Source organism: Lissotriton helveticus, chromosome 1_1 (assembly GCF_964261635.1).
Source record: "Lissotriton helveticus chromosome 1_1, aLisHel1.1, whole genome shotgun sequence".
Classification (NCBI taxonomy): Eukaryota; Metazoa; Chordata; class Amphibia; order Caudata; family Salamandridae; genus Lissotriton; species Lissotriton helveticus.
Window position 1 is genome coordinate 1104236033 of NC_136057.1, and position 26528 is coordinate 1104262560.

Genomic DNA, 26528 nt, shown 5'->3' on the forward strand with positions numbered 1-26528 from the left:
CTAACTCTTCCGAAGGATCAAGTGCTCGCATGAAATTCTATTTGTGGAAAGGCCATGACATTTACAATTTTTTCTGTTTGTATTTCTTATGTAACTCATGTAATCCAAAGTCCTTATGTAACCCGACTGGTTCTTTTGTAAAGAGCTCTGACAAATTGGGGTAATGTTTGCACTATATAAAATCGCAATAAATAAATAAACAAATAAATAAGTAAATAAATAAATAATCACGCCTTCTCGCTATAAGATCAAAGTGTTTCGTTAGTTTACTCTCTATTAAATGCTAACTAAACAAGGGACCTCTGTCAAAGCTTAGTCGCCTTTTCTATCTGAGCATGCAGTAACACCCGCCTCCTGCATATCCGGCTACCTGCTTTCAGAGTAGCGGTTGGTCTATCCAAGCAGCTAGGAGAGAGCTGGAACCAGGTCTCGGCTAGGCGCGCGGTCCGTAAGTTTCCGGCGGGCACGAGCGCGTTGTCCCGGCGACTGGCGGCAGAGGCGGGGTGCGGCGTGATGACGCCATGTATATGAGCGTGAGCGGCGGGACGTCCGTTCCTTTTTTTGCCGCCATCCGAGGGGCGCCTCCTCTTGTCTCTCGCGCGCTGCCGCCCTGAGTCACTGCGCAGCTCGCCCGGCTTCAGCCGCCACCGTTTCCCGGTAAGCAGGGAGTGGGCAAGCGGGAGCAGCGGCCTGGCGGGCGCCGGGCAGCGCGCGCCGCCGCCTAACCCTGATCCGTAACTGTTCACGGGCAGTCGACATCCGGGGTGGTGGAATTCCGCGCCACTGGGCCTGACCGGTGGGGAGGGGGAATGGTGCTGTTGCCTGGCCTTTAGAAAGTAGGCCCTGGTAGTGCGTGACTTTGTTCAGGCAGGGGCTTTCATTCTACAGGCAGAGGGAACGGTATCTCAGCTGGGGGTGGCGTGCCTGCAAGCCCATGTGTGATGGCATCTTCACGCCCCGGAGGCCCGAGGCGGGGCGTACATAGCTTTACTTGGAGCAGTGACACTATTGACAGGTAGCATCTGGGCCCGCACCTGGCGTTAATGGGGGTGCTAGTTGTCGGGTTACAGTGGGGCTGCTCTGTGCGCATCATATTGTCATGTTACAGAAGATCTGATTGCCATAAGACCGAGGGGGCGACGGATGGGTGAGTGTTCAGTACAGTGGTGGCCGATGGGTCTCGTGTCACGGCAAAGAGGTACTGGCTATTTTGCTTTACTGCACTGGGCCTCTGTTCTGTTGCTGGGTATCCTTGTCTTCCCTTTTCCTCCAGTGTCGAGCCTACCGCGGGAGTGGGCGCTGCCAGATGGGGGGGTCCCCTCTCACTGCACGTGTTTGACTCCTCTGCAGCAAGGGTCGGTAGTACCCATTTGTTTCCAGGTCGCGGTGCAAAGTAGGCGTAGGCCTTTCAAAGTTAACAAGCTCTGACTCCTTTGCCAGTCGGAGTCACTGCAACAGTTTTGTGCGTTCACGGTATGGGGTTTTGCCCTCTGTCGTGTCATTTTTAAATAAAACTGGATACACTTTTTTATCGCTAGGGTACGTGGAAGCATAATTCTCACTCCCCACCTTTCCGTTAGCAGTTGTATATTGTTATGCTGGTTGCTATGAGTAAAGGTAGTTAGGGTACCTTTAGAAGTATTTGAAGGAACGTTTAGATGAGTTTTGGCGACTTTTTTTTTAAAATTTGTGTGTTCGTTTAGACGTGGCGAAGGTTGACCATGTGATATCGGGTGCCTATGCTGTGACAATGCAACACCAACCGTTGTATCAATAAGTTATGGTCTTGCTTGTGTTGCCAAGTAGCCTTCAGGCCTGGGTACACAAACCTGCGCTGGATCTTTAATTCGCTGCCACGTGATCTCCACGTGCCTACTGTAATTGTGCAACGCCACTGAAGGGATAGTGCTAGACACACTGTTTACCACCTAGTTTCTGTTAGTCGTTTGCTGAATGATAGGTTTTATGCGTGGCGTGTGCATGAATAAACGTGACCATACATTGATGTCTCGCGATTTATATAATACATTTTTTTTATCTTGAAAGATTGCTTGATAAGTTCGACTTGTACTGCTGTGGAAGGGTCGACTGTATAGCACTTCACTTCGCCAGGTTGCTTAGAAATAATGACTTAGTGTAAAGTCTAACTTTTGTTTGAACTGGGTTCTCTTTTCTGCTCTTTATTTCTCTTAACGTTGCCATAATGGCTAGCTCTTCGTTTGAAAAACGACTGTTTTAAACAGAATATTGCCGTGTATTGCAAATATTTTTCAAACTCTCCTCATTCAGCACAAGTTCAGACAGAATGCTCTGATCTGCAAAGCAGTTGGCCCCATCTCCTAGAAATGGAGTGTCGTTTTGGTGGTGGGGGCTTCCAGAGGCATCCACAGAACGTGGTAGACAACATATTTAAGCTATTTGAAGAGCTTTACTTGTTATAAACATTGTTAGCTTTGCCCAGGGCGAGCCATGTGTAAGTCCGCAATGTTACGTTAATTGTCGACCCGAGTCGTCAGGTCATACTTGTTATTCATTCAGGTAACTGGGCAGAATTAGTGAAAGTTTACAGCTGTGACTGATTACTTGTAAAACTGCTCTACCGAGGCAATAGGAGTGTCTTCACTATGAATCATGAGACGTAAAAGCAGGACAACTAGAATGCATTTTTATCTTCCAGTCATTGACTTTGATAAGTTCCATCTTTCTAATCGAAGATCACGTGGAGCTTAACTTCTGTTTGCACCTTATTTCATGTGTTAATTAAAATCAAATCTGCGCGTGAACGGCTACAGAAACAACAGGTGGTTAAGCTTTTGGGTTGTTAATGTTTTAATGTAGTTAGCGTAGATGCCTCTTCGATTCTCTCCTTAATATTTTCATAGTTTTGCTTACCCAAACAAATGTATGATATGCGTTTTCAGTTTGAAAGCGCGAGCTTGTGGGCTGCTGAACTCTTTCAGTAATAACATTGGGTGGGCATAGTACTTATAACTTGAAGTGGGCTAGGGATTTGCAATATGGCGTGATAATGGCCCTAGTTTAGAAGTGTCCAATTTCTAAATGCTAGTAATAAGATGAAGCACAAGTATAGGAGCCCTTGAGTAAGGAAGGCACGCACACAGTTAGGTAGTGCTGCAGTTCTTTTGCTTTATAAGTCTCTTTGGTGTGACGTTTGGTTATATGAAGGCTCTAACTAGTAGGGTGTCTCATGGGTGAGAGGTGCAAGTCATATTGAGACGGGCATATAGTTTGAATTCTGGGCAGTCATTTACGTGTTTCACTTCAGTTGCTGAAACTGAAGGTTCCTTAGTTTTGTTGTGCAAGAATGTTCTCAAAAGGCAAACATGAAAATGTCGATTAACAAACTCATGACTAGCATTGTTGACCTACCATCTGTACTAAAAATTATAAGAAAATGTTGTTCCTTTATACCTAACCGTTTTCTATTTGCTGTTCTAAAAATGTATGTAGAGTGGTTCTAGGTCTATTTTCAATGAATCCCTTCGTGCATGCATCGCCAGGAAAAGTCAGTTCATCATGACTTGCGGACTAAGCTAGCTCCACTTCACACACTTGACTTATTTCTTCAACTTTTCGGAACCTGTTTTGTCCTGCCTAGAAATGCTTGAGGATTTGCCAGTTTGCTGTGTGCAGACAGCCAGGTACTGCAGCCAAAGTGACATTTTGCTTGTGTTAATGGAGACCTCCGGCTTACATTGCTATAGGCCGTTCACTAGGCACAGTTTATTCACCACGTTTCTTTGACATCCCAATGCTTTCAAGAAAAGGGATGTAATATCAATGCAGGCTTGGTTCTAGTGTGTTTAAAACCGGACTTGCTTTTTATTTGCTAGCGCCTGGAACGTGAAATTATGCTTTAGGCCTCAAGTCTGGCATTCAGTCTTTAATCTTATACTTCTATTTTGACATCTAGAGAATCTGGTTTAGAGTACTACATTTTCTCCCTTGATCTTTCTCTGTTGCTCTTGGGTAAAATGTCCATGATTATTCAAATTAAAGGTACTTCAGGAAAGGAAACATTCGTTAGTCAAAACTGAGTCAGACAGACCTTCTACAATCTTAAGATTTTTGGCATAGATCGATTTTTAAGGAACGGGACAAATTTAGAGATTTAATGAACAAGTCAGGTAAATTGCCAGTGTAACACAATACTAGTTTCATGCATAAGAATGGTTTTCTTTATCAGTAGCTATAATTTAGACTGCAATTCAAAATGGTTCAATAGTTGACTTTCCAGAAGGCATCCGTTACGAATCTGAATCACTCCCAATCAAAAAATGGCATCTTTGAGTTCAGACTGTTACACCAGAAGACCTCCATGATCTTCTAATACAGCTGAACTCTTAAGTTATCACTATTCCTTAAACTCTATCCAGTAGAACATAAGTAGGCACAGTACAGTTTCTTGACCTTGAGTTATTGTTGGGTGTGCATACAAAAAACTACCTTCGAATTACAGAAAAGCTTCATTTCACACAATGCCAAGTGCCCATAAGAAATGCCAGCTTGTTAGAGCACCCGTTCAGAATACTTTGAAAAGTTGAAATTAGATGTTTTGCAACTCCAATTTTTTTTTAAAACAAGTTTATGTAGATTTTATGTTCAGCAAGCCTCTTTAGTACATTCACAAAGTGGATAGACTTAACTAAGATAATACTGAGGAGTTAAAATTGGCGGCTTTATTTGGCTCTTATCCTGGGAGAAGAGACACTCTCAATCATTTCGCCTTTCTTATAAAGCATTAGTGGGATTTCCTGGGCTCTGCCTGTAACCCTCGAAAAAGCCTAGATCTTAAACTAATTTATTACTTGGGATACTTATGATAGGACAGTTTCTGGAACACATAAAACACAGGTCTCAAGTTTTCACACCCTGTAGCTGGGAAAATACGGAGATGGTGGTCTCGTAGGCTGACACTTGGTTATTCAGAAGAGAACTGGTCTCGCATACTGCAGAAACTTGAAAAAATATCTGGGATGCCCAGCTGAAGGTTCGTTTTTTGCCAAAGTCTCCATAGGTGACACTGGTCTACTCTATAATCGCAAAGAAAGAGGTCCGTCTTGTCGCCCCAATATCCGTTATTTCCTTCACTTATCACTCACCTCATGGTCAACCCTACTCTTTCAGTCCATCAATCCTACAATAAAGCCTGTTGATTGCAAAGGCAACTATACTTTTTATTTAAAATTACTAATTTTATTCACCATTAAAATCCAATAAAAGCAGTATCGGCATATTCATAACATTTATAATCACACAAGAGGTTTTAGCGACCACTATTGTAGATTGATCAATTAACTAATATACTATAACTGTAAATCTTAGATGTTGTCCCTCATAACAATTTCATTGTTTCAGTATAAAATCATTGCTTAGTGCACATAAAATAAATTCCTTCAGAATCCGTACTACTATACCTCCCTTAAAAACCTACATGTACATCAATTGCAAGAAACAAGAAAAACAAAAGTAAGATTTGTTAGGGGTATAATTATCAGATTGTCAACTCAGCATTTCGCAAGATCAGTTGATTTACTCCACCTTCTGGAAAAAACTTTCAAAGCATTACAGTTCTTTTATATATCTTTTCCAGTGAGGTGTCTATCAGAAGGGATAGATCGCCCTCCGTGTTAATCCTTCTCTTCCTTTCGCATATCATTTCGTATCCATATTACATTCCACTTGGGTATGATTTTTTTCCCTAAAGTCTCGACCTGCTCCCCATGGGAACAGTCCAGCCTGAGTACTTGGGCCCAAAGCCCATTTTACCTAGGATCACAAACAGGAAGGGCAGTTCCAAGTCAAAAGCCTTATAGGCATCCAAGGAGACAATGACCAGTGGCACTGCCCCTCTCCCCACCGATTGCTGCAACTTCATCGTGCCTGTAAAGAGCGAACTTAGTCTATTTGTGGGGTGCAAACCCATTTTGGTCTGACTGGACTAAGTAAAAATCACTTTCCTTAGCTTATTAGCCAAGGCCTTGTCTACAATTTTGGTGTCTGTATTTAATAGTGAGATTGGTCCAGGAGTCCCATTTGTCCACTGTTTTCCCTGGTTTGGGTATTGGTATCACCTTCGCCATTAAGTCTCTGGGGAGTTCACCTTTCTGCTGGGCTTCCTGCTTATGTAATGGGCCTTCAATTCTAGAGGACCTGCTTCATGAATTCCACTTGGAGGCCATTCTGGCTAGGGGCTTTCCCGTATTGTAGCTGACAGCACGGTGTGCATCTTGTGCTAGTTCTGGTCTGCTTCCAGCCCTAGAGCTTAGTTTCACCAGTTTTCTGCATGGGGAGTCATGGACGACTCCTGCAAAGCTGACCCCTAGGCCGGTACCCTCCCCAAGTAGAACTCCTGTATGTAGTATGCCATTACTGCTGATATTGCTTTGCTTCCAATGACCATCTTGTAGAGCCTAGAATCTCACCAATATGTATTTTGCCGGTGTCCTGAGATTGCTGAGCCATGCTAGATTACTTGCCTTATTTCCCGCTTCACATCGTTTGTTGTTGGGTTAGGTGAGCTTGTTTAACTTTGTGTAACAGGAAGCTATATTCTTTGTTTACTATCTGGTTTGGGCAGGTTTCCTCTATTTCCCGGAGTTCCATTTCTGCCTCCGAGCAGTCAAACCCTGTCTCATATCCTACTTTTTCAGAACTTTCCCCATCTTATGTTGGCTGAGTCCATGTTCTGCAAAGTATAATTCTGTAGCTTTATGTAGCTTCTCTGATCAACTTCAGTGTTTCATTAGGTGCCAGACTTCCATGTCATTCATGTTTTCCCCTTGGATTTAATGATTCTGTGATAGTCCATGGGCAGTAGTCCAATATTCCCCATGCCCTATATTCCTTGTCTTTTTAAATATATGGAGCGTTGGCAATGTTGTAAAATCTGAGTATGCATGTTGTGTTCCTGAATACTATTTGGTATTCTCATACACTACACTTGCAAGCTAACTTTTTTAACTGGTAGTATGTGCTTGTAGAGGATCAAATTGAAGATGGTTGCTTATTTTTAGGGTTTCCATGGGAAGGGAGGTTGCACATCTGCAGCATGGTGCTCTAGTTAAAAAAACAATAGATAAATAACTTGTTTGCTATAATCTGTGGGAGTGCAATGAGACTGGCTAGAGCTATTCAATCTGGTTATCTAATTAGTAATCAGTTAATTGGCTGTATTAAGTAGGGTATTGGCTGCTAATCAGTCATTTCCCTGATAAGGGCCTTCTGTCTTTGGTTTCAGAGATTACTTCATTTGAAGACAGCAAGTCAAACATTTTTCCATACACTAATTACGCAATACCCAGTTATTTGGAATCCTGTTGCCCAAGCTGGTTGGAGGTCTTAAAGTAAAAAAAGTTTTGCTTCGATAGCTTGTCACACCTTGAATATAGTTTTAGAGCATCTTAATCTACTTGATATGGCTGTGATCACCTTGTTTTTGGGCTTCTTGAATGATTCAAATGAGGTGGTCCTTATTCACATGAGCACACTAAGGAGAAAGGTGGAGCGATGGCATGTAATAAATCCTTGATATTGTGACCAATTGCCAAAACTCTAGGTTACTACTTTCAGGTTGTTAGACACAGGAAGTTTCTTTTCAGTATCCCTGATCTTCAGCCAAAAAGATTTCCTGTGCTTTACATTTTCAGATATATACCGAAGGCTTAATTCCATAAATTTTAAGGTGTAGTATTGGACCTGGCCTATTCATGATTGGCTTTAAACGACAGTTTACATTTATCTGTAGTGTATTAGGGTAAGCATGGCTGAGGAACTGTCCTTGTAAACCACGAATGGTTTGCGTATGACCTTGTTTTTTATAGTCCATTTTACAAAGACGCGCTTGCTATTTACTTCGGGCACTAAATGTCTTACAGTAGAACATCTTGTGTGCCACATGCTTTGTAGATGTGTATAGTGCTGTAACTAAAGTGAGTCTGTTCTCCATGTTTGAGCTGTTATGCAGCAAATGGAAAAGGTTATGCAGTTATGTTCCAAAAACATGAATGTAGTCCAGGGCAATAAATTAGCAAGGAAATGTAAAGTATGCTGCACACTTAGTGACAGTATTATGCTGCGGTGTAATTTTAACACACTGAGGATCTAAGCACAGATTTCACCTTAGTGCCAGTTTAATTCCTGTATTGAGTAACTAAAGTGACCTGTCCTTTGATAAAGTTGTACTTTTTTTGTGTAATATTTGAGCTAGAAAGAATTTGAGATCTGCAAAATGTGTAGTAGATAATTCAATTACGGGCAGATGTTACAATAAGTATGCAATAATGTGTTGCTGTTTGCGTGTTTGTTAAGCCGGTCATCCTGTTTGTTTGATGTAGAGTTTTACCCTAGTAATATCCGACTAAGCAAAATATTAATTTTTTCACTAGGTGGTCTTGTTTAATATAGGTTATTGTTCCACTGTAGAAGTGTGGTTAGCTTTAGGTTGAAACACATTTTTGATAAACAGTTGTAGTTCAGTTTTTCAAATTCCAGTCATTATGGTGTAACATTTTATGGTAGTGGTGACGTTTTATGGTACTGGTCAGAGCGATACCTTCACACAGTGAGCGGGAGAGGACCAACCTAGTTGTATTCTCCCAAAGAATATCCATATACAAAGGCAACAGGTGAAAAGAGTAGGTCCTAACGGGAAATCCAAAGATTTTAGAGCAAGACTGCTCACCCACTAAATAGTGGCATGATTAATCAAATGGGAGTTCCTATCTAAGGTATCTTTCTGGATGGTATCTTTCTGGATGAAGCAGGTACCCTGTTGTCCTAAAATGCCTCTAGGTATACCAAAAACATGACTTATTACCCTGATACCATGGGCATATGTAAAAACAAGTACATGGTTGTAATTGTTATATTTTTCTCAATCATCCCTTATTTATAGCAACCTGTTTCAGCCCTCGCTCAGCTAGTGTGCGTCTAGGGGTTTTCTTGATGGTTGCCCGTGTCCCTGCCTTTCTCTACATGCATTCCATGCTAATCAATGAGTTGTAAGGCTCTCGCCTGATCGGCCCTTCCAATTGCAGAGGTAGCTTATCTTGTCGTTTCAATGGGTCATGTGTCTGGCAGGGGGAAACATTCTGTAGTCAGACTCAAAGGATACAATTATGGTTACATTTGGATGTGCTTCTGAGCAGGTGTAAAAAAATCTGTCTGGCTCCAACCTGGAGTGGCATGGTGAGCAAAAAGCAATGGATTTAAGCACCTCTCTACTGGGGGAGTTTTTGACATTAATCTTTCGTCCATCAATTTTTGCTGCTTGTGTCCAGGCACAAGCTGTAGAATCTGTCTGGATTTCTTAGGCTTTGAAAAGTACTAAAACGATTAAGAGTCTAAAATTGATTTGTTCATCATTTCTAGGTGTTAAGAACATCAACATGGCAGACCTAGACAAGTGAGTATACTTTTTCTAATAGTGCTTTTGGTAGAACAAGCGTAACACATTTTTGGAGTTATTAGTATGATTTGGGTCAACTTTGGAGATCTCCTTTCAAAAAGCTTAACTTATTGGATTGTGTAAATTCAGTGCAGAGATGCCTGGTCACATCAAAGTAGTTACCACTGTCTTACAGATGTGTAGCTATGAATAAGATTCGACTTCACCGTTTCATAAACTTACTGTTAACTCTTGTTGTACCCTCTGATGTGATCTGTTGTATCTGCACAATTGCAGCCTAGAACACTGAGAATGTTGTGAATAAAACCAGCCTTTCGTAACTTCTGCTTAGTGAAGGGCAACATTTGGTTGCAATTTGATTAGACGCTGGCTGTACTGTTTTCAGTATATTGTCCTTATTAAAAACTTTCACTAGGTTTTTCTAGATTGTATTAGGCATATAAAGTAGTGGCTACTAGTCTTGAATGTTGCATAGTGGAGGAGCTGCTTCAAATTATGTGAGCGTCTAGATTTAGGAGACGGTGTTTTATATATCGTAGCAGCAAAGGGTTGTAGAGGTATCCCGGATTGGATGAGGTCCTAGTTTCTCCTGATCTCCTGGCCCCATTTAAATAGGGTAACTCAACCTACACACTTGTGAAATTTCTTTTTTTGGAAAGTAGGAGATATCCAATGTACTTGTGTGTACAGTAGCAGCGATATACTAAGTGACACTTTGTATTTTTGTTTGCACACGCTGGTAGGGTATGGAAGTTTCTTTTTGACTGCATTGACAATAAATAGTTCATCGATTGCATGACAACTGATGTGTATTCTCATTTTGGTACTGAAAATTTAAATTCTTGAATTAAGCACAGTAATGTCTATCCACTAGCAAAGAGCAGGCTGAGCTTGACCAACAAGACATGGAAGACGTTGAGGAAGTCGAAGATGAAGAAACAGGTGAAGATGCAAACAGCAAAGGTATGCTATAACAGTTAAGTGGGATTCTGGTCTTGAAAAAATATTTGGCAGTTTGACACTCTCAAGCGCTGCTCTATATGGGCATTTGATACTTTGACAGAGGGAATGTATGTGTACTGTGCATACATACTCAAATTTAAGTCAACATTTCTTTTCTTCCCTCAGCTCGTCAGCTGACTGTACAGATGATGCAAAATCCCCAGATTCTTGCAGCCCTTCAAGAACGGTTGGATGGTCTAGTAGGCACGTCAACAGGATACATAGAAAGGCAAGATATGTACTGTAATGTATCTCTGCATGTGTTTTTAGAACAGTTTCCTAGTAAACGAGGTACATGTCTAGTATTTGGTTTTGATTTCCTGCTAGATACTCCCTACACTTTGGATTATGGAAGCTTTTTTTGTAGTTTAAATAAAAGATTATGCATCGGGGTTGTGACTTGGGTTTAAGTGGAGCAGCAACCATGAGCATGTGATTTCAAACATGAAATGTATTAGTAATTAAGGTGAATGGAGCTCATTTTGATTAAAACGGTCTGTGGTTGTCCAAGGGTAATAGTGCCTGGTCGTGCATCACTTAATCTGTCCAGTATAAGAAATGTGGTCTCTGGGAAGGTTATTGGTAAACAACAGTTTAGGTGCTGTTTTAATGTAACCTTAAACACATTTCCATATGGAAGATCGAAAAGGTATCTGTAGAATTATCAGATCAGCCTAAGAGTATCGCTGTGCTCTCAAAGGTGCACAAAGGGCACACTGCTTTCAAAGTAGCCCTTCAGCCATAGGTTGTTAAAGTGATGGGAATATTTGGGCAAGCCACTTGCTGGGGCAGGAGTAGCCATTTTAAGTGCTTATTGCTGAAATGTTTACTAGTTAATTTCATCCTTATTGCATTAGTTTTTCACATTCCTACATGAATTGCCAATTGGACATTTATGATTACTGACTATCTTGTCTATTAGTAAGCTTTCAAATTAGCCACATTCTTCTTGGTTCACAAAAGTGGTCATGTTGGCTCTAACCACAGCTGGCTGCTTAGTCAGCCCATAATATAATAGGTGACTGTAGATTTGATAATTGATTAAAAAATACCTTTTGTCCTAGGCTTAATTTCTCTTTAATGGAGGGAAAGTTTTTGACTTGCGCAGCAAGTTCCCTGAGGGGTTTGAGTGGTGACTTTGACATGTTGAAGACTAAGCCTACTACACAGTGCAGTATTGTACACCAGCTGTCTTTAAAGCTGTACACTTTAAGCTTGAGTAAGATTTTATTTGGCTAGCGGATTCTGACCAACTGCAGTTTGTTTGACATTACTATACATTGTATGTTCAGTATTTCTATAGTGCAAACCTAGCCAAAAGGCAGAGTGCTCTGCGTGATTCTACTCAGTTAACATGTAAGAGGAGATGGAGTAGGTTAAGGACTGTTGATGCTATATGATTTTTTAATGTAAAGTCTTCAACTTTTTCCTAAATGGGAGCAGCTTTAGAGTGGCATGGAGATGTTCCAGGTCTTGGTGCAAAGATGGGAACGGCCTGTAATTTTTTTTCTTTATACTTGCCTGATGGTGTCCTGGCTGTTGGTGGGCTGAGAACCACCAGAGTTGGTGAGCTTGCCTGAAAGATAAGCAGCAGGGGTGGTGGTCGTGATTTTTTAAATGATGCAGCTGGGTTTGAAGATTGTTCGACTTGGCAAGTAGTAGGAGTTCCATCCGGATGATGTAATCACATTTCTTCTGGCCCTGGATGAGTCATGATGAAACTTGTAGGATGCTCATGAGGAGTGCCAATGTGGCCTCTGGGCAGTGCCTCCATCCCAGTTGCAGGAGTATGAGGTCTTGGGAGAAAGCAGGTACCAGGTTTTCTTGTTGGCAATGTCTTTTGGTTGGAGTCCAGGGTAAATCAAAGCGACCAACACTTGGTGATGCTGGGGTTCAAAGCAGTCAATGTCTTAATTGAGGCAGGCTTCTTCTGTATCTATCTTATTATTCTTGGAAAATAACGGAATTCTGTCTTGGCTGGATTTAGCTTCAATTGGGTGCTGAACGTCTGGTAGTGTTTAAGGTGTTGGATTTGTGAAGGAGAGATTATCAGTCTTATACAATTTATAAAATCTCAAAATGCGCAATGTGGTTTTATTAAGTGACTTTAACTTGCTACGGTATGTTCCTAGGTATGAGGCTTTTTATTTTTTTTAGTACTTAGTGGGGTGTGGAATTTATAGAAATATCTACTTGTCCATGGGGCAGGTTTCTTCATAAATCTACTTGTCCTGGAGCAAAATCCACTTGTCCGATTTTGTCATGTAGTGCGGTGACAAATTATGGCAGCTATCATTATATAAGATCTTGGTAATGGCCTCTCTGATTATGCCAGGGCTCATACCACAGTAGGGTTTGAATTCTAACAATTCCCTTATGTTGCCACGTTTCTTGAGATCTACATACTGGGGATGAAGGTAGTGGTAAGCAATAGTTTCAGGGTTGGAATGTCCTTTTGAGTCTGTGCAAACCTAATAACTTGCATATTTTAAGGGTTGTCACCAACTCTTCTCTCAGTACCAGTTCTTGGCCTTCATCTGTAAATTCTTGTGAATTCACAAAAGCCATACATTTGCACTTAATGCAAGGACAAATACCATGGGTGCACTTTACTTTCTTTAATAATTGGGCCCCTAATTAGGTCTGGCTTTAACCATGACCTTTTGTGTTTATTAAAATTCTGTTTCTCTGTTTTTTTCTGTCTATTGGCTGGCTTCACTGTGAGTGAATGCATTTTGCTTTTTCGCAAGGAGCATATCGGCACACAAAGTTTTGTTCAGTGCCAGGAACTACTGTGGCAGTGTGTGCTTTTTGAGACCAAATATGTTTTGCCAATGTTTGTTATAATGGTGAAGGCCTGGTAGCTCCCACACCAATAAGGTTTTACACAAACCATGCCAAAACAAGACATACATTGGCAAAGCCGAAAGCTGACCACCAATTTCAGACCTACTGGCTTTGCCAATGCTTGTTTATTTGTTTACCATAATCTTATTGAAACTGGTTACACTGATTTTCCTTTAATATTTTTGGGAAACACTAGCATACACCAACACATTTTACTAAATGGTGCTGCCAAGAAATGTTACTTAAAATGTTACAGTAGTTTAGTGAAATGTTTTTTTCCTACTTACATTTTTTTAACAATTTATTTTGAAAGCAAAGAATCCTCAATCGTGCTTTCATTCTTCTGCAAATTGCATCTAATCGAAGAGCATTCTGGGAGCATTATACATAGCCTCGTATTGCTAAAGTTTGAAAACGTGTTTACACATTTTTATACTGGAACCACTGTCCGTAGTGCAGTTTGAGCTTACAACATTTACTTAGACTGCTCACCCCAATAATAAAGGCTTTGCATTAATGAACCATGAATACAAGTCTGAACATCAACACATGGACACAAATATGACCTTAACCTCTTCAGTGCTGCGCGAATTTCGCTGCAGTGCTGAAGGGTTTAAAATCGTATTGGCTCATGACGGAAATGTTCCGTCATCCGCACCGGAGCACTGACGCTGATGACGGAACTGTTCCGTCATGAGCATGAAAGGGGTTAACTGCACACAGTGCCCTTCCCTGATACTGTAAACTGGCAGCCAAAGGGTTTGTGCTTCAGGGGTTGGGCCTACTTCTCCCAAGGACAAAATACACATGAAAACTTGTTGCCCTTGACCCCAAACAATGTCCCGGGCGTCGGGCTATAGGAATTCCACATCCCTGACTTAATAGCGCAATGTTGCTTAGCTCTAGCAATTGTAAAGATTATGCCGACCAGTGTTTGTAGTGCTATTACGCCAACATTTCTCAGAACTGAGTCCCCCAAAAGACATGAGCGATGGCAGGGGTGCATTCACTTTTGACTTCAGTTGTAGCATGATTTTGGAATATCTAGTTTAGTGATAATTTGTAAGATGTTTAGTATGTAACACTCGTTTACTAATTTCAGCTTGCCTAAAGTAGTCAAAAGGCGTGTAAATGCCCTGAAGAATCTTCAAGTGAAATGTGCAAAGATCGAAGCTAAATTCTATGAAGAGGTTCACGAGTTGGAACGAAAATATGCTGCTCTTTATCAACCCTTATTTGACAAGGTAATTTGGTTTCTGGCATTTTTTACTATTCACTTGCACTTTAACTTGCTTCCGGTATTTTTAACTAACATATTAAGCCACTCTGACTTAACCATTTAAGTATTCTGCTTACCTTTAGTTCATTGTTACTACCACTAGTCTAGACCTGGCTGAATTGCCAAGAACAAACTTCCTTACTTAGAATAAATATCCTGGTCTGCAGGCAAAGTGTCCAGCATATTACAACTAGACTATTAAGTTTCAGTAGCGTCCTAGATTGTGGCCATAGTACCGTTGATAGCTTTGCCTTAACTAAGCTAATGGTAACCTCTACTCGTATCATTTTAAGCAAGGCGACTGATGTGTATTCCTATTCAATCCTATTTGTGTGGTGCTTTTAGGGGTGCATTGTCATTTTAATAAAGCAAGTTGTGAATTTTCTTTGCTTTTTTCTCACGGCTCACTTGAATCCTGTGCATTGCGCTACAAAATAGCATACAGATGTAATTACATTTAATCTGGTCTAGAGAAGTAATTTCTCCAGGACTTAACTTTGGCATGCTTTAAGAAATTTGTTTATTAAAATGTATGAACTAGCTAAAGGTGTAGCAATAAACATCCTTGCGGTTGGTTCATTCACAAAAATGCATGGTGGTGCATTTCAATTGTGCTGTTCAGTTTAAAGTGGATCACTGCAAGGTATGCTGGTATTAATTCCCTCGGTACATAGCTTGTTAAGTGTTTTGATATCCTTGTTCTGGGATTGCGTACTATTACACATTACGTAAGTAGTCGTTACTGTGTAATTATGTATGGGTTATTGTACTCTAAACTATTTTAATCTTTCAGCGTAGTGAAATAATCAATGCAGTTTACGAGCCCACAGAGGAAGAATGTGAATGGAAAGCAGATGAAGAGGAAGAACTTTCAGTGAGTACTTGTAGTTGGAATGTAGTTATATCTATATATTTTCAGCAAGTGCACATATCCATCCTCTGTCAACAAGCAGTAATAAGATATCTGATCTTATTACTAACAACCAGTTAACTTGGTGCGGGAATTACAGTAATCTGAAATGGGGATTTGTTACTCAGCAGGGATGTTTTACTGAGTTCACCTAAAATTAAAGTCCTGATTTAGACAACTTTGTCACTCTTCTCCCTCTTAAGTCTGTCCTCTGCACAATTGTTTTCTAATTCACCCAGGCTCTCGTCCCATGCTGACCTTCGGACACCCAATCGGGCAGGGGAATTGTTTAATTTCCTATAGATCAGAGGCACTCTGTCAATGCATGTCAATATAGGGTCCTCTGGAGGTGAGCGCACTCGTATCTGCTCGTCCTCGAATAGGTGGCAGGGCATGCCCTAGCTGCAAATACCAATATTGTGGTTCTATTTCTGCAGCAGAACTCTTGTGAGACCCGCGTGATCTAGCCCCTTCACGTCCAACTGCCTCCTGGCAGTCCTGGGGCGGTCCGTCTCCCCTGACGGAGGGTATAATATTGACTTGAACCAGTTGGTCTTATAACCGGAGTGATCCCCAAAAATGCAAAACACCTGCATACTCCTAACAATGGAGTTCTGGGGAAATGCAATTTACAAAAGAACATCTGCGTAAAAGATGCTCCCCTCCTATCGCCCCTATGCCCCAAATTAATGGGTCCCGTTGGTTCCAAGTTGCCAGTGGCTCAAGAGCCAGGGCAAGCATCATGGGGGGGGGGGGGCAGCGGACAGTTATGCAGAGTACCCGCGTTTGTATATATTCAGTAAATCTTTCTCGCAACTATGCAAACTTTTCCTTAATATGGTCTGAACTAGATGAGAAAATGAATATAATTGAACAATACAATTAATGTCTCATGATCAAGTACAGTCCTTTTTTTGCTACGAAACCTGCACGCGTTTTAGAATCCCTCAAGAAGTACATATTTACTTTGAAAGGGCATATCAGATGAATGATTACATTGGACAAAATAAGATTAAATACAGTGTACAACTTGCACGTACACAATTAGTGAAAATAGTAAAAGGTTTGAATGTGCATTTACATGGCCTACATATCGGTTAGGCATGAGGTTGGGGAACCCTGTCCAAATAGTCTCACTGTCCGCAAAAGCAGGAATTTAGAAGTTTGTTCAATTTGTCATCTTTATTTACATCAAGGGATTGTCCAAGGACACCAACTTGATTCTATGTAACCCTGCATGTTGGTGCTCAATGGAGTTTAGGAGAGGGTTGCTATCACATGACTGTATGTGGCTTATGTGATAAGTGGCTGTAAATTTGTCGTAATCGCAGATTAGTCAATCATAATCTTTATGGATTTTTTTGTCAGCCAAATATGCGTGAAAGTGAGTCTGCGCACGCATCGCCTGTTTCTAAATTGCATGCACGTATGTGGGAGGAGGATAGTAGTTCGTCCCATGACCGCAATTCTCGTCTGTTTGCGGAGGGGTGTGCTTGCCAGTTGATCCTGCCCCGTTTTTAGGGAGGCTGGGAAATATAGTTCTGCCTGCCACACCTGCGCTGTGATGCCACTGAGAGCTGTTAAGTTCAATGTGACCTGCATCAGCAAAGCTAACCTCTATGGCAGAGTTAGGTGGGGTAAAACAGTTGCCCTTCTATCTGCCTCACTTGGTTAAATTGTGAAATTCTACTTGCAAGATAACTTCATTTACGGCGTTCTCAAATGCTATAAACGCTGTACTTTTAAAATCTACAAAAGTGGATAAGGGGCAGTTTCCGCAGCTAGTCCATTTTCAAGCGAATAAAGTGGTCCCTGTAAATTCTCATGCTTTATTAGTTGGTCTTCATGCAATATTCTCAATTGGATATTAAGAATATCTTAACCTAGTGGTACTCAGTTCCATTGTTCAGCGTGGCTAATAAATTCATTTCATCAAGGAGGAAATGAAGGAGAAAGCGAAAATTGAAGAGGAAAAAAAAGATGAAGAGAAAGAGGATCCCAAGGGTATTCCAGAATTCTGGCTGACAGTGTTCAAAAACGTTGACCTGTTAAGTGACATGATTCAGGTATGTAGTGCCATTACACAAATTATTTTTCCACATGAGCAAAATGTATTTGTAATAGATTAATGTGTAATGCTATATATTAGGCAATGAGCGATTGATTGTAATACTTTTATTCACCCCGACCCACAGAAATATTACCATTACGGAGTTTAAAGTTAGTATGATTTCTTAATGCTTCTGACTAGTCCCGCGGACCCCTATTGTCACACCTGGTGAATAGTATTTAGGGTTGCCTGTTGGCAGACGGGCATTTGGATTATTGCAGTGTTAATTTCACTTTCAGAACATATTCTTTGAACTTAGATTGCAGTGATCGAAGTGGATATTGGTGAATATAGAACACTTCTGTTTACACCCAGGAAGTGTAGTGGAACCAAGATAGTCTATGCTTATTCTGAAAATAAACACGTGCATCCACTTGACAGATTAATGATTTGTTATCTAATACACTTGAAACCATGTGACTTGACACCAATTGTATAAGGTTGCATTTTGAATCTTCCCATTGGTGTGTAGTGCCATGTAGGCACTACATTGTGTTAAATAGACCTGTTAGTCTAGCAATGTTAATTATTGCAGGCGCTTTGAAGTCTTAAATTGAGAACCACATGACGGATCGTGTCAGAAGCATTATGCTGCAAAAGCGTTCCTGTGGTCGGTTTTCTGCTGCCATTAACTGCACAATTCACTACAGCCTTTTCTTATGTTTGGTCAGAATTCCTGCATCATTGTTTTTAAAAGCTAGAGTTGAAAGTTATTTTGTGGGATGCCCAGTTCAAATGTGAATAACAGCTGCTTAAATACGACTATAGCCAGGGTGTCCTCTCTCCTTTGTAAAGTGAGTTTCATTTAAATAAACTTTCTCTTGTCAGTAGTCTACTGTACTTGGTGTTAATGGCTTCTCAAGTTTCAAACGTTTGTTTTACAGTAATTTTCTACTCTTATTTTTAAAGGAACACGATGAACCCATTTTGAAACATTTAAAAGATATCAAAGTTAAATTCTCAGACGCTGGTCAACCCATGGTAAGTTTGTAGTTCAAGGTTTCAAACGTCATTTTGTTTAACATGTATTTACATCAACGTACTACTCACTTGTGCTTCTTGAACTGTCTTGTTGCTGTACTAATTCATAATTGTACACGCTAAGACTATTCCTACAACTGCCTAATTGTGGGGGACAACTGTATTCCTGACTGGTAAAGCATCGTCAATCCTAGGTGTATGGTTTGACCAGAGACCCATTTCCTTGCAACTGTTGAAGATCTATTTTCAGCAGGGATCGTATTTTGTCAAAAGCATTTATCGACTGGCAGCTTCAGTCTCCAGGGGCTTGACATTGACTGGAAATGGGGACCAGTAAGCAAACCACATTGGAATCCTATTTTCTCTTGCTCTGGTGTTCCAGTAATTGTTGGGCATGCCAGGCTAGTGATGTACACGAAGCATCGGATTTAAGGTGTATGGGTATATTTTTGAAATGGCATCTTGGTGATGGTATGGACTTCACAACTTGATGTCCCTCTCCCCGACCCCCCCTACATTTGGCTTTAGAAAATAAAAAAGTGGAGTGCTGTTAAAATATGGTTTTAGTGCTGATGACTTACTCTTGCACACTTATGCTGACAGTAACATGGAAGTGGTGTAACTTTTTTGGGCACTCTTAAGTTGAGGTTCATACTTAGTCTTGTGACACTGCATGAGCATTTTATTAAAGCTTTTCTTGGCTTATGGTCTCAAATGAGACTCGCAACGTGACAAAACCCATTTGTGCCTAATAGCTGTGTTCTGGATGTAGTAACCTATGTGGTAGTATGCTCTTAAATTGACCACCAATAAAAATTCTTGCCCAGGATCACCCCAAACTCTTGCCTGGTTGTATAATTTAGTGGCCAAGAATCACCAGTTAAGATTTACTGTTCCTTATAGAAATGCTTAACTAAATAGAAATGACATGGTCTAATCTTGTTTTGAGTACCTTGGAATAAAGACCTTGCACTACTGTGCCTCTAAACATTTGGACTTGCCGGTGTACTTTATTCTGACCTTTTGACCCTTTGAGGAATTCCTCATTAGTTTAAGTGATCAAAGAGTACCTGGACTAGGCAAAATGCTACTTGAAAGGAATGGAGTTTGTGTGAATCGTTACAATTAACTGCAAACTATTTTGACCACAAATATTTAGTGATGTGTAGATGGTAGTCCAGATTATCCGTTTAGCTGTTTTGTGAATTTTCCTTGCTCCGGTCGCCCCTTTCCTTGATTGGGTTGTGGTGAAGTTATATTTTAATGCCCAGATTTTTCCCTAGGCTTTTATTACTATTAAGCTTTTGTGCAGTTTCTCCTGACCCTCACTACGCTTCGGACTGGGTGTGATGGGGTGGTGTGGGGGGGTGCAGGGGGTGTTTAAATTGTAATCGGGGGTTCTTAACCAGTCATCAGTTAAATGTAATTTGATTTCATGAAGCCCTACTTAAACAAGTTTTAACCTTATCTTTTCTAATTGTTTACCACCGATAACTGCAACAGCAGTAATAGGGTGAAGGAATTGTCCTGAATTATACAATGCAGAAGTGCTTTTTTTTGTACGAAGGTTCTGTTCATGTGAATCCTCTGACCCAATTACTTCAGTAATTGGCTGTTTACGTTTGTCTGCAAGAATGTGTGTACCGTATGCCTTGGGACTAACCAAAGACCCTTTTTTTCAGAGCTTCACACTAGAGTTTTACTTTGAATCAAACGAGTTCTTCACAAATGAAATCTTGACAAAATCCTACAAAATGAGGTCTGAGCCAGATGAATCTGATCCCTTTTCCTTTGATGGGCCAGAAATTATGGGCTGTACAGGGTGAGTATATACACTTTTAATCCGACTTTCTGCCTTTCATACTAATGTAATTTTTAAAACCTACAATGCTGCTTTTTGTATCTTTTATAAACGTTGAAGTCTGGTGAAGTGGGATTGGCTTAGTGGTTTCTTAGATAATTAGGTCTGTTGGCCAATGCATGTTTTTACTAAAATACAGATTTATTAGGGGCTGTCTTCCAGCCCTCTTTTTTCCATAGCTGTCGCTTATTTTTCTTGCACCCACTCCAGCATGGGGCAGTTGGTCTGCTCACTGCCCATTGGCTAACTTCACCGCGATTGAAATATTATGCTGTTTCACAATGACTAAATCACTTGCAAAGTAGTTCAAAGTGCTGGGGACTAAACATCTGTGCTTTTTGAATCTAAAGTGTTTTTTGCTTATAACCAATTCTTTACTTTAAAATGATTCGGACTGCTTCAAGTTATTTAAAAACAATGTCAAAACCAGCATGGACAAGGGCAGGGGGCTGGGGGTAAACGCCAGACTTGCTTTAGCATTTTTTCCCCCAACTAGTGAAAGAACTTACGCCACATGAAATTCAGATTTCTCTGCGAACAGAAGACTATTGTCCCTAGTCTTATCTAGTTTTTGTAAACTGATTTATCAATTGAATATACTCTCTCGGTAAACTTTTTGGCTGTATTGATCGCTCACCTGTAACATCATTACTTTGCTAAAGTGATAGCTGCATTTCATCCTGATATTTCCCACACGTAGGGTTCTGAAGGACTTTGTTGGTATTGGGAGGTAATGTGATCAACCTTAAGATGGGAATCGTTTTGTTAGACCCTGTTTAGATTGTTTAACACGGAATATTTTAAACAGTGGCTTATGCTCTGGCTTGAAAAATGTGCTTTTAAAATTGGTTAAAAGCATCAATTTAAAGCGTTATTGTCTATCTCCTGATAAGGCCTCTACTGTTAAATTTTAATTTGTTTTTATCCACCTTTAGAGACCTAGGACACTTTTCAGTCTTATGGGACTGATTCTCTGTCCAAAGTGCCCACTTTAGCCACTGTGTCCTGAAGCGCTGAAGAACAGACCAACCATCTCAACATCTGCCTGCAGTAGTAGTGTTGAATTTCTGCTCTGTTCCAACAGCGATCTTAACCAAATTAACTGTAGCATATACAGGGATACTCATGCTTAGTACTACTGTCTGCACCTCAAACATTGCAAATTATGCTACTGGGGGTGGAAGGTTACCAGAACGCAAACTAGGCCATTAAGTGCTACACCTATGCTATCAGGGGTAATTATACATGTTCAACCTGATCACCTACCGCTCAAGTACACTATGCCAAACCACTGCCTATGAAAGGAGTTTTTTTAGACCTGGATTTTAAGTGACCAGTGTTTACTTGGTCATGGTTCTCTCAGAACACAGCTATTGCCCAAAAGTTAATTCGGTGATGATGCATGACTGTTTGGTTCATTCCACTACTGAAAACAATGCTGATTTTAGAAGCCCTATCTGAATGTTTCCTTTGTACATTTAGGTGCCAAATAGACTGGAAGAAAGGAAAAAATGTAACTTTGAAAACTATCAAGAAGAAACAGAAGCATAAGGGGCGTGGCACAGTTAGAACGGTTACAAAGACTGTACCAAATGATTCATTCTTCAACTTCTTCACTCCTCCAGAAGGTAACTATGGAGTCTTTAACTTGTTCACATCTTTATCTACACATATTCGGATACTGATACTTTATATTTTGTTTTACAGTTCCAGAAAGTGGCGAACTGGTAAGTAAAACCTTAAACCTAGGAAGTTGCAATTTGTCTAAAACCTTAACATTTGAATTGTAAATCTGAACTTTTAAAATGGCTGGTTTGTCCCACAAATAGCACACCTACATTGGTTATGACCATTTCTTGCGGAAGTCTTTCATCTTGTGCGAACTGCTGTCTCATCCTGTCCATCTGCCAAAGGTGTAATAGTAGTCCCACCACATGAAAAGGAAAATAGACTGTCTCCTCTTAAGCACACACCTAAGATTCACTTTTGATACACTCAATTGCCCCTGGGCTTGCCTTTCAGGGTGTTGCCCAGTGACATTGCCACTTCCCTTGAACTCTTCAAGAGGTGCTAGAAATCCGTATACCAATTGGATGTTTGTAGTCTTAAGAAGAACACTGGGGTGGCCTAAGCAGAACACTGGGGTGGCCTAGTTGATAACAATAAGTAAAACCTTTTCCAAATCAAAGAGCACAGTTTACTTATCTGGAAGAAGCGGCTGGCAACGCACAATTCTTAAATGTACTTTTTCACAATTCCACTTATACAGGATTTTTTTTTTACTTCAATCTTGAAACATCTACCCATGGGAATTTAAAGTGTAAATTGGTGCGTCTACCATTTGAGCTAGTACAAAGCCCCTACTGCATCTTTCATGGAAGAAGCTAGTTCTATCACTTCAGCAACCCTGCACCCCTCTTCCATGTGTCAGGTTATAATGTAGATCCTTCACTTTTTACTAATTCAACCTTTTTTTAAAATACATCACCAGCACATAGGACCTGTCGTCCTGTAGATATTGGGAGCTGTAATCTTGTAGAGTCCTGGGCTAAACTAATCGCGATTATAATGAACCTGATTATGAGGGGACACCAGGTTCCAGACTCCTGGAAAGGGGCCGAGGTAGTTACCGTGTACAAGAAGGGGGCTAGAGATGACCCTGCAAACTACAGACCTATCAGTCTGATAGACATAATCCAGAAAGTGGTCGGCAGGGTCATCATTTCAAGAGTAGGCGATTGGATAGAGGAGGCTAGTATCCTCTCCCATTTACAAGCGGGGTTCAGAAGGAAGGTAGGTACGATGGACCAGGTCTTTCGATTCTTTGCCATCTATTGGAAGGCGGTTACTATCATGAAGGGCAGTTTGTATATGGCCTTCATTGATCTTAAAACCGCCTTCGACCTGGTCCCTCGTACTAAACTTTGGGGAATTCTAGGAGAGATGGGTATTCCCAGTGGTCTTCTGAGCCTAATCGTCAAGCTACACGAAGGGAACTATGCGAGGGTGAGATGGGGATCCCAGGGTCAACTTACAGATAGGATCCCTGTGCGAAGAGGAGTGCGTCAGGGCTGTGTCATGGCTCCGACCCTCTTCTCCCTATTCGTAAATGGAGTGGTTGACCATCTGATGGGGGAGGAGTCGGATGCCCCATCCCTGGCGGGGGAGAAAATCCCCACACTTCTCTTCGCTGACGACACCCTATTAATTTCTAAATCCCCGGTGGGCTTGCAGAAACTCTTAAATCGGTTTAGCTCCTTTTGTACCAATCGAGGTCGAACTATCAATACATCAAAAACCAAACTGATGGCTTTTGCACCCTCAAGAAGATTTAGAAATAATTTTGTGCTTAATAGCGCCCCCCTTGAGCTGGTTGAGTCTTTTGACTATCTTGGTGTCCGAATTAACAGTCATATGTCTTGGAAGGATCATTTGTCTAAGATGCTATTAAACCATCATAGAGTATCCGGGGTGATGTTGAAGGAGATTCGGGAGTCAACCAGCAAACCGGTCTCGCCAGCTATGACCATCTACGAGGGCCAGATCCTTCCTGCAGCACTCTATGGCTCTGAACTGTGGGGATTTGAAGGGGTTTCGGCCTTGATGAGAGCGGAAAACAATTTTTTTAGGAATGTGGTAGCTCTCCCCACTTCCACCCCTATGATCCCTCTTAGATTAGATCTGGGCAGGAAAACAGTAAAGGACTTAGTGAGGCTTCGTCCATTGTTATTCTGGTCCCGACTAAGAAGAACCGAGGAGCTCGCAAAGTATGCAGAAGGGCTGGATGAACTGTTACTATTGGATACCTGTGAAAAAATAAGATGGTTAAACAAATTAAAAGAATTGGTTTTTAGCTTGGGTCTTAGAGAGGCATGGGAGTCGCAGTCACCACCACCAAAAGATGTTTTAAAAAAACTATACTGGGATTGGGTACAGAATAATACCATGAGGTCTATGAATTTGGGTTCACTCACTGACCAGTTTTTGTCTAAGTCTGTGCGTAAACTGGAACCCTTTTTAGACTTAATAACCAAACCATTGGACCGAGCGCTGTACCTTAAACTGCGGTATGGGACACTCCCGGTGAATGAATTTACAGTGAGATGGCTGAACACAGATGTCTGCTCCCGTGGTTGCCCGGGCTGTGCGGCCCCCAAGGAATCGGTGGCTCACTTGTTCTTTGCCTGCCCTGCTTACAAAGGGGCACGGAAATTTTGGTTGAAACCTGTCTGCAGGGAAATGGGGCTGAGGTGCCACAGCCAGGCACTACGTGTCCTTTCTACAGATTCCTCATCTGCCAGTATGATCTGTGGGGTGGCTAAGTTTTTAGGAAGTGCGTGGTTGACACGTTCCCGGTTACTTAAACTACAAACTGAAGATACTACTAGCTGAGGACGATTTGTCCATGCTTTTATTGTATTTTATAATCTTTTATTGGGATGAAATGTTTATGTATGTGCATTCTTTTATGGTGAAAAATTGCCGAATAAAGATATTCAAACATATTGGTCTGGCCTCACTAGGCCACGCCACAAAATAGCGCATTAACCCGTGTAACTGATCCTGTATTTCTCATTCAATTTCATTACATCTTACTGCACAAAATGGCCTCTTACATATATAAATGTGTATACAAGCCACGTCGAGATACTTAACAAATGCACAAGATAATACACCAAAGACAGATGCTTAACAGTGTCCATCTATTAAGAGGATTTTTAGGTTGTCACATAGAAATGAACAATGTCCAGAACTCTAACATGAAGATATAAAAAGCTACTCCTCGAACAAATCATTTGGTTTAAGCAAGTTGTGAATAACCCAAATAGTGCAGTGCACGAGTAAGGAGTGACCATTTCCGGTATTGGTCAAGAAATTGAATAACCAGCCCCATGGAGAATAAATGGACTGAGACTAGCAGGGAATGGGACTCTATATGTAGATAAAATACACTAATCGCTGTGCAATTTGGGCTATGCACACTTGTTTAAAGCAAACCCAAGGATTTGTTGGAGCGGTACATTTTTTATATCTTGTTAGTTCACAACCTTAATCCTCTTCAGTTGACAATGTTATGTATTGGTCTTTGGTGTAGGGAACCATTGTTCCGTTTACTTTTTGTTAAATATCACAATGTGGCTTGTATATAATCTTACATATGCAAGAACATGCTATTTTGTGTAATGAGATGTAATGAAATAAGAAATTACATGAGCACACACAGGACTAATGTGCTGTTTTGTGTATTGAAGTAATTGATAGCCTTTTTTGGGGGTCCAATGTGTTCTTGGCCTGTTCTAATTGATCCAACCCCACGCACACTCCGCTTTACAGTATCAAACCCCATTTAGTGTTTATAAATTGCTCCACTACGGGCAACAGGAAGCTTTGGCTCGTAAACTAGGTGCCATTAGGACCCAGTTACTTTGCATTTATCAAATTCCAATGTGAATTTTGTATATTGTGCTGTTGCTGAACAAAATGTTTCCATACACTAAGTGAACAGCAAAGCCTCAATTTCTGCATGACCAAGTGGGCCATTAGGGGAGGTTTGTAGGATAGTGGAAATGGAAGTCTACTGCTTTCTCCGGCATTTCTGTTCATAGGATTCCAGAGCTTATACTGTCTGCAAAACTGCCCTTAAATACATTTGGTTAATGTCTCCTTGTCAGACGTGGAGCTCTTCTTTACAAGCCTCTGGGGTATTTGAAGTATCTGCTTTCTATTCTAGAAAAATTGTTTTACTCCTAGTTCTACATGGTGTGGAATATTTGAAAACTAGTTGCTCAGTGCCCTGAATTCTTGGATGGTAAGGCATTTTTATTGGCGATTCCTAAAGGACATCACTTCCAAATAGCTGTTCACCGCAGCTACCAATACAAGCCCTGATGGAATAGTGAAGTTGGTGACCTAAAGTAATTGGCTGCTGTGTCCCTTAATTTCCTATGTGTTGAAAGTCAGTCTAGGCTACAATTTTAGACACATGCTATTTTTATGTAATTAAAAATATTTTCCTGTTGAAATGGTGTACATAACGGGTGAATTGTGAAATTGGCTGCGATTGCTGTTAAAGTGTACCTAAAATACAGGTTGCTATTTATTTTAACA

At 40.9% G+C, this 26528-nt stretch overlaps 1 protein-coding gene across 12 annotated transcripts in view; it reads left to right on the plus strand.

The window, feature by feature from the left end:
• Positions 1 to 521: 521 nt before the first annotated feature.
• The window catches only part of NAP1L1 (nucleosome assembly protein 1 like 1), a 47333-nt gene continuing 21326 nt past the window's right edge, over positions 522 to 26528 (plus strand). For 8 of the 12 annotated variants that reach the window (XR_013608351.1, XR_013608355.1, XM_078678518.1 and 5 more), the window contains exons 1-11: positions 522 to 657; positions 9394 to 9427; positions 10305 to 10393; positions 10559 to 10661; positions 14382 to 14523; positions 15352 to 15432; positions 17406 to 17534; positions 18488 to 18559; positions 20242 to 20381; positions 21903 to 22048; positions 22128 to 22147. Coding sequence is in view for 10 of the 12 variants with exons in the window: in XM_078678518.1 (XP_078534644.1) it covers positions 9411 to 9427; positions 10305 to 10393; positions 10559 to 10661; positions 14382 to 14523; positions 15352 to 15432; positions 17406 to 17534; positions 18488 to 18559; positions 20242 to 20381; positions 21903 to 22048; positions 22128 to 22147 (939 nt within the window). In the remaining 2 variants the exon portion in view is untranslated. Of the gene's footprint in view, positions 658 to 723; positions 1016 to 9393; positions 9428 to 10282; positions 10394 to 10558; positions 10662 to 14381; positions 14524 to 15351; positions 15433 to 17405; positions 17535 to 18487; positions 18560 to 20241; positions 20382 to 21902; positions 22049 to 22127; positions 22148 to 26528 lie in introns of those variants that run through there. The other 4 variants (XM_078678474.1, XM_078678457.1, XM_078678535.1 and 1 more) reach the window with 3 other exon arrangements.